The sequence below is a fragment of the Osmerus mordax genome, chromosome 12 (genome assembly GCF_038355195.1).
Source record: "Osmerus mordax isolate fOsmMor3 chromosome 12, fOsmMor3.pri, whole genome shotgun sequence".
NCBI lineage: Eukaryota > Metazoa > Chordata > Actinopteri > Osmeriformes > Osmeridae > Osmerus > Osmerus mordax.
Genome location: NC_090061.1, coordinates 16,361,496 through 16,369,397, shown reverse-complemented (window position 1 = coordinate 16,369,397; position 7,902 = coordinate 16,361,496). Strand labels below are relative to the sequence as shown.

The window sequence follows — 7,902 nt, the reverse complement described above, 5'->3', positions numbered from 1 at the left end:
GAACTCTGTAGATCTCATAGATGCTTCCAAGTTTTCTTCGAATGCTTGGTAACTTTGGCACTTCAGTGAGAGTTTCAGCGTTGTGAGGCAGGTTGAGGCGACTGGCAGAGTAATTTCCGGAGATACTTCAACATAAAGGTGCTGGGGAGGTATACTCCAACCTGTCCAGAACTTCAGGAGTAGTTGTAGTTCCTGAGAAGACCCTACAAAGACAGTCATACCTTTTTGAAGTTTACCCGAACATCATTAGTCACTGCTTCACTGTAGAAAAAATTTGACTTTCTACTGTAAAATAAAACATTATTTACAAAATGTGATTTTTCACCAACATGTTTCCATAAATATGGACTCAATGTTAATAATTAGCAACAGCTCTAGGATATGAACAGTGTTCCAAATCCGATCTGTTTTAACATGTATAATCTGACCTTTTTCAATGTAGTCTCTCAAAAAGCCTGTGACCAGGCATGTCTCCTCCACGTTGCTGTGGTCATCCTCATCCTCACTATCTGGCATTGGCCAGATGATCCTTTTCAAGATAAAAACAGTCATCAGTTTCTTATGAGAAGCTAATTACCTGTGAGTCCATCACTTATTCTGCTGATCTTGGGAAAAGGACCTCGGATAGGGCCGGACGCTCTTTAATCATAGTGACAACACCGCTCTCTTTCAGCCCCCTACGGAGCTGCTTCATTTGTGTTCTTCTCCGTTCAATGACCTACAAAAATAAATTATAAATAAGTTTAAGTATAATTTAGATACAGTTGTTGGTGAAAAAAAGACATTATTACACTAATGAATCTGTTTTTTTTTACAATATACTTAGCATAATTATTTTTGGTTGGACTACTTTTAATGTTTTTTACGCAATAAAAAGGCAGAGAATTAAAAAAACTAAATGCAAACATGTAAATCCAGACAAGGAGGTAGCCTAACTAATGGGGGAATTTTGTATATACTATACATGTGTGTGAGTGTGTGTAAGTGCGTGTACTCTGTATTTATAAGTGCTTGTATATATATGTGGATATTTCAGTGATAATGATATTAATAACAGCATCAAAGAAAAAAATAAAAATGAATAAAAATAATAGAATAAGAAAAAAAGAGAAAAAGTACTTAATTTCATTTATAATTATTCATATACCGCATGCTGTAGGATTTTCTCTGCCAACCACCTCCTGTTGTTATTATTGATGGGAGGAAGATCCCAGCTGAAGGCCAAGTTGTTCACCTCGCATTGTTCCTGTGGGGTCAGTTCTCTCTGACTATCAAGCTGCAATTAATAAAGTAAGGCAATGGTATATCACTTTTATGGTCTATGCTTTTTATGTTAAATACAAAGTAAACATATTTGCATGATAGCATAGGAATAATCAATTCAAGTGAATTTAAATTTGTTTTGTGTCATGACAATAAAACAACTTCAAGTGACACTTACTACAGACACCACATCAACAACATCTGTATCAGGGCAGTCAGCAACCTCAAGTGCAGCAGACTCCTCGTTACTTCCAACAATTAGCTGCAACATTGCTGGACTCAGTCCAGTGAATCGAGGACCTCCATGAATAAAAGAATGTCCTATGGCACATCCAGCTACTCGGAAAAGGTCTCCATCTATCAGGGCTTTGGAAGTGGATGGGACCTTGTGATCGCCTGTCCCATTGAACAGGGGGGTATTCCAGGTAGCGGGTTTAACAAACTCTGAGATTAACCCTGAACTCAGAGTTGAGTTACTCTAACATGGGAAACTCCGAAAATTCGGTTCCAGAACACCTGATATGAATTAGTTAATTCGACTCGGAGTACGTACATCAACTCTGAGTTTAGCGCGTGCAAGAGTTCTACTAAAAGCCAACATCTATGGAGCTCCGATACTAGGATTCACCATGGAAAAAGACGACAAAAAAGGGCGTCCTATTTCACCGCAATGGAATTGGAAATTCTAATCCGTGTGTATGGCGAGTCCGAGCACATATTTCGGAAAAAAAGTTATACGGCTGTAGCTGCGAAGGACAGACAATTGGCGTGGGAAAGAATTGCTGATCGAGTCAATGCGTAAGTTTGAATTTAGTCCATAAATCGAACATTTAATGTCCGTTAATATTACAGGTGAAAAAGTGTTGGAATTGTAATTTAATCAAATACAATGTTCATATAGGTGCAATCCCACAGGCGTGAAGCGCACTTGGCAACAACTGAAAATGAAATATAAAAACGTAATACAAACAGGTAAGGCATATTTAGCCTTTTGGCCTATAGGTTCATGATTGTAGCTTCCATCACTTTGGTATCATATTTGACATACAAAGTGAATATCCTCATTGCCTATTTTATCCTGTAGTGGCGGAAACACACAATGTCCTGTCGCCTGATATCTTGCTTAAATTAACACTGAGTTCAATTCAGCAAATAGAAAGAAGGCAGAGGCACGCAAAACGGGTGGAGGGCCACCACCAGCACCTCTGACCTCTGCAGAAGAGCTGGCTCTGAGCCACAACATTGGCCGTCCAGTGGCTGAAGGCATCCCTGGAGGAAGCTCATCAGAGCCAATCACCCCACAGGACACAAGTGCCTACATAAGATGTAAGTATGTGCGAGTATGTGTGTGAATGTGTTTTCATTTTCCACTCTGGTCCACTTCTAGTCACTGATGGTGTAATCCGAGTGGTTGAGCCTCCTGCAAACCTTTGCACAACGGTACCACTTGTAAGTAGGCCACTCAATACTCCATTATGCATAGTAGTGGTGACTATCCTGAAACAATACCTTTCATCACAGGATGATGATGATGAGGACACATTGATTGCTGCCACAGACGGGGTTGCAGAGGCCTACATATATGGTAGCTACATATCTGATAGTTCTCTCTCCGTGTACTTTATTTACAGTCTTGGGTGTAATTGTCAGTTTAAAATGTACACTGAAGTGATGAGAGTAATGAATGTAAAAACTAAATGCACAGTCTGATCCTGTTGAACAGAGCATGGATGAGCCTTGCCAGGAGAGGGGTCCATCAACCTCCAAAGCACAGCTACAGACAGTGAGATGTTCAGTAAATGGCAGGTGAATTCTGTGTGTAGAACTGGGATTTAATGTCATCCTAATGTATTCCCAGTTACCAGTTAAGGACTTGTACAAACTCCATTTGTTAAAACAAATGGAGAAAACTGACCAAGAGATCGTGTATTTGGGGCGGAAGATAAAGAAGACGGATCTAGAAATTGAATTGCTAGAACACCAGCTGCAGGTGGGTGCATGGTCACAGGTGAGTGAGTGTTAATTGTCAGAACAATATATTAATATTAATTGTTGCATTTCTATTTGTAGGCAATAAAGAAGACAAAATGAAATGGTAATGATTTGTGTTTATTTAAGTGTCAGGGTTGGTGGAAGTGTGTGCAGCACAGTATGTCTCTGACTTCTCTCCCATTTTGGACATCTGCAGGTTGGAGGGGATGGTCGTCCTCAGGGTCGTTTTGTACGGCAGGGTGTTGCTCTCCTCTAATAGTGGCAATATTATGAAGAACAACACATGCCACAATAATATCACATGCCCTCTCTGGTTTTACCCTCAGTCTACGTAGGCACTGGAACCGGGCTTTGAGAATGCCTATGGTCATCTCCACCCGGGCTCTAGTCCTGCAGTGGGCCACATTGTACCACGGCTGAGGGCCCGGCTCAGGGTCATGGTAAGGGGTCATCAGAGTGGGCTGGCATGGGTACCCTCTGTCACCAAGCAGGTGGCCATGAAACTCTCCTGTAAGTATATAGTGGGTACATTGTGAGTGTGGTAGAAGAGGGAGACAAGGGAATGTTATTTGTTCAAAGCTTAACTTACCATTTGCAACTCTGTTGCTCAGGGTAGACTCGCGATATATCCTTGAGTCATGTACCGAGCCAGGCCATTTGGCCTCCACATTTGAGATCAAATGTGCTGCATCACATATAATCTTGCCAGTGCAGAGAAGAGATATTAGCTGCAATATTTTAAAGTTGTGCTGTAGTCTTTATTATTGTAAGACAGTAAATCTACCTGCACATTAATGCTGTGGAATGACTTCCTATTCACATAGTCTCCTTCATTAATGGATGGAGCTATGATGGGGATGTGGGTGCCATCAATGCAGCCAATCACATTGGGAAATCCTGCAAAATGGAAAGGATTTACTCATCCCAGTCTGAGATTGCAACATTGTCATTCACATGATTTCAAATTTCTTCATTGACTTAAACTGAATGTGTGCTACATCAGTCACCTGAAATCATGTGAAATTCCTCTTTGATGGTCCTTAGAGGTTTGTGCCCAGGAAAGACTACGTAGGTCTGCAGTAGGCCTTTCAGTGCCAGGGCCACTTTTCTTATGGCTCGGCAGACTTGCTTTTCCGAGATGTTCTGCATCGCCAATGTTGTATAGGAAATCTCCCGTTGGCAAAGAAACGGAGAGCAACGCATATCATTTGGTCTGTTCTGAGAGCACGTCCACGGTGTGTTACACATTAGCAATGTATGGATGGAGAATGTTGGTGAGATAAATTATTGAATGTGATGAAAAACGGTAACGTTCGCTTAGGTATTCATCGGGGAATGAAAGTACATCCAATCGCGGTCTTAAAATCCTCTCCTGGCGTAAGGCTATGCGAATTATATTTAGCTCGTAATCGATCGGCCGACCCAGGAAAGGACACCACATGTATGCAAACTGTTTCAAGATCTGAAAGTGGGTGGGGATTGCTAGGAAAACGCAGAGTTTTTCATAGAAAACCTGCTAGCGAGCAGGTTAGTTTCACAGCGTAAGTTACCATGGCAACTTACCAAAAGGTTTCGTTACCTCTCTTTCTGGAACGTGGAACTCGGAGTATGCCTCTTTTCAGGGTTAAACAACTCAAAGTTTTCACTAAACCCGCTACTTGGAATACCCCCCAGAAGAGTTCTGGTAGTGTTCTCTGAGAGTCAAAAAAATACAAATAAAAGCTGATTTCTGGTGAGACAGTAGCATTATCCTGAGGTTTTTCAATCGCAGTTCAAGGAAATATCTAGCTCTAATAATGATTTACATAGTGTCACACAAACAGATTATGGGGAGTCAAAATACCAGACATGAGAGAAGACAATTTTCAGTTAAATAATACACACAATGTGCCCTCAGTTGTCAATTTGAGATCAATTTTGGTGACCAACCTTTCCAAATCCAACAAGAGCTTTAGGGCCACCTAGTCGGAGCCAATTAATCCAACCCCACTACTTCTGTTTGAGGCAAAATTGTATGCTTTTTTTTTTTTTACAAACAAAACAATACAATAAACTGTTAAAACTCACCGAAGTCAAGGTCGAAACCAAACTGGATTTTTCCATTACCATAGACAGGAAATGTCGTTTTACACCATCTCCAATAGCTGCATCACCTGAAATACAAGGAGTTACTCTGTAGACACATAGGAATGTGTGTATATAATGTAAGGGTCAATTTCAATAGGTGTTATTCCCAGCTCAACTACTTCCTGAAGGTGTGCCTGATCATGGTTATTGTGACTGCTGCGGTAAGGCACATCTGGATTAATAAATTTGGCATGTAATGGAAGACAGGAAATAAAGGAGCTGCTTTAATCTAAGGAAGTAGTGGGGCAGGGCATAAAGCCTATTCAGATAGTTAAAAGATTTACTTCAGTTTTAAGTTGTAATCACTGTTCTTGTTACAAATCTTGCAGTAAAACACATTTAATGAAAGATACCTACCAGTCAGTATAACAGAAAATGGGCTTGCCCAGTCAATTCCAGTTTTTTTGTAGAAAGTTAGAATCTCCCTTTCACGATCTTCCTCAGTGGATCCGAGATCAAGCCTGGCAACCAACCCTGGCTTGAGTTCAGCATTGTTAAGCAAGTGACGGCAAAACATGTTGGCTGCCTTGTAAACATCAGGCTCTGTTGTCCACTCTGAAAATCAATTAATTATAAGTGAGGAAAAAGAATTGATTTTAGACTTTTTAGGACAGCAGCTAAAAGTTCCTTCTATTTTGTAAGGACAACATAAATATCAGTACTTGTATTCATTAACTGTATATGGTTATAAACAATAAGACAGTTGCACCTTTAGAGCTACAACTTAGATTTTCTTTAAGTGGATTTTGGTTGCTTGATGAGCTAGCAGCAGCTGAGGTTCCTGCCTGGGTCTCTTCTGAGCTTCCTGACGGGGTATTCTCAAGGGTTTCTTCAGCAGTTGAATCTGAATAATTTTTTCTTGGAATGATAGCAGGAAATTGTTAATACACTGAAGAAATCTAAAACATCAATAACAGTTCAATGTGTGAGACACTAATAAAATAACAAAACAAATTTTTTTGTGTCAACTGATGTTTTAGGAAAATAAAATGTTGTAGGACTTCACAATTTACACCATGTAGATTCATGTATAAACAAGAAATATGTCTCACTTCTCACAACAGTCAATGTGGCCTTGAATCTCAGAGAAGCTAAATATCTCTGCACAGTAGACACATTCCACCATTGGTCCAGTTGTTTGAGGAGTGAGGGTCACACTGGGAGGATCCTAGCATAAATGAGACAATAGTGACATAAATATGCATCATGCAATCAAACATCTTTCTTTACATTAGAGCTTGGTTTGTACAGACATATTTCAGTTGTGAGGGTTACTGGCTGGGGATTTCCTTGCCAATATTCTATCATACTCCAGAGAATCAAATACTACATACTACTAAAAATACATAATACTACCTGCAGGTCAATATCTTTTTGGAGTGGCCTTATGTAAATCGCAGCTTGTCCCACTCCAAGTTCTTTGTTGCACAGGCCCTCTGGAGTATACCCATTCTGTGGGCAAGGAATGATTTCCAAGACCTTGGACCTTGTAGAGCCCCGGCTCCGAAGGAGTTCAAACCCACCACAGTGCTTTAGTTGTGGAAAGTTCAACTCTAGGTGATCGGAGAAGTCAGATGCAACACAGTATTTCTCTGAGAGAAAAAAAAGTATTATAACCAGTTTGGGGGTAGAAAACCTGCTAGCGAGCAGGTTAGTTTCACAGCGTAAGTTACCATGGCAACTTACCAAAAGGTTTCGTTACCTCTCTTTCTGGAACGTGGAACTCGGATTATGCCTCTTTTCAGGGTTAAACAACTCAAAGTTTTCACTAAACCCGCTACTTGGAATACCCCCCAGAAGAGTTCTGGTAGTGTTCTCTGAGAGTCAAAAAAATACAAAAAATACAAATAAAAGCTGATTTCTGGTGAGACAGTAGCATTATCCTGAGGTTTTTCAATCGCAGTTCAAGGAAATATCTAGCTCTAATAATGATTTACATAGTGTCACACAAACAGATTATGGGGAGTCAAAATACCAGACATGAGAGAAGACAATTTTCAGTTAAATAATACACACAATGTGCCCTCAGTTGTCAATTTGAGATCAATTTTGGTGACCAACCTTTCCAAATCCAACAAGAGCTTTAGGGCCACCTAGTCGGAGCCAATTAATCCAACCCCACTACTTCTGTTTGAGGCAAAATTGTATGCTTTTTTTTTTTACAAACAAAACAATACAATAAACTGTTAAAACTCACCGAAGTCAAGGTCGAAACCAAACTGGATTTTTCCATTACCATAGACAGGAAATGTCGTTTTACACCATCTCCAATAGCTGCATCACCTGAAATACAAGGAGTTACTCTGTAGACACATAGGAATGTGTGTATATCCATAGATATACACACATAGAGAGAAAAAAAAGTATTATAACCAGTTTGGGGGTCAAATGTAAACATTTGAGCTTTATTACAACATCATGGTGCCTTAGAATTAGCTAGCTGACCAATCTTTGACATTTTAAGTATCACAGCTGAGGCATTGGTCTTACTGACTGATGGCCACACCTGTGGCCTCACAA

At 40.1% G+C, this 7,902-nt stretch overlaps 1 protein-coding gene and 3 long non-coding RNA genes across 4 annotated transcripts; 1 reads left to right on the top strand and 3 right to left on the bottom strand.

Annotated features, from left to right (window-relative positions):
- Positions 1-598: 598 nt before the first annotated feature.
- Positions 599-1,593, bottom strand: LOC136953778 (uncharacterized). Its single transcript, XR_010877996.1, has 3 exons — positions 1,442-1,593; positions 1,148-1,276; positions 599-718 (listed from the first exon to the last, which is right to left on the bottom strand). It is a non-coding gene; the product is annotated as an uncharacterized lncRNA (long non-coding RNA).
- Positions 1,594-1,945: 352 nt separating this feature from the next.
- On the top strand, positions 1,946-2,678 carry LOC136954766 (uncharacterized). The gene is made up of 3 exons (XR_010878132.1): positions 1,946-2,061; positions 2,165-2,235; positions 2,413-2,678. It is a non-coding gene; the product is annotated as an uncharacterized lncRNA (long non-coding RNA).
- Positions 2,679-3,383: 705 nt separating this feature from the next.
- LOC136954697 (putative nuclease HARBI1) lies at positions 3,384-4,458 on the bottom strand. The gene is made up of 4 exons (XM_067248337.1): positions 4,263-4,458; positions 4,040-4,152; positions 3,845-3,956; positions 3,384-3,763 (listed from the first exon to the last, which is right to left on the bottom strand). The coding sequence occupies exons 1-4, from the start codon at positions 4,456-4,458 to the stop codon at positions 3,384-3,386; spliced, it is 801 nt and encodes a 266-aa protein (XP_067104438.1).
- Positions 4,459-6,121: 1,663 nt separating this feature from the next.
- Positions 6,122-6,961, bottom strand: LOC136953726 (uncharacterized). Its single transcript, XR_010877986.1, has 3 exons — positions 6,739-6,961; positions 6,435-6,550; positions 6,122-6,240 (listed from the first exon to the last, which is right to left on the bottom strand). It is a non-coding gene; the product is annotated as an uncharacterized lncRNA (long non-coding RNA).
- Positions 6,962-7,902: the final 941 nt, after the last annotated feature.

Bases quoted from the DNA above. Each gene is read 5' to 3' on its own strand.
- LOC136954697 (XM_067248337.1), bottom strand. From the start codon at position 4,458: ATGCGTTGCTCTCCGTTTCTTTGCCAACGGGAGATTTCCTATACAACA. The intron at 4,153-4,262 runs GTGACTGATGTA...TCCATTTTGCAG, and splicing joins GGAATTTCACATGATTTCAG to GATTTCCCAATGTGATTGGC. The intron at 3,957-4,039 runs GTAGATTTACTG...TGCACTGGCAAG, and splicing joins TCCACAGCATTAATGTGCAG to ATTATATGTGATGCAGCACA.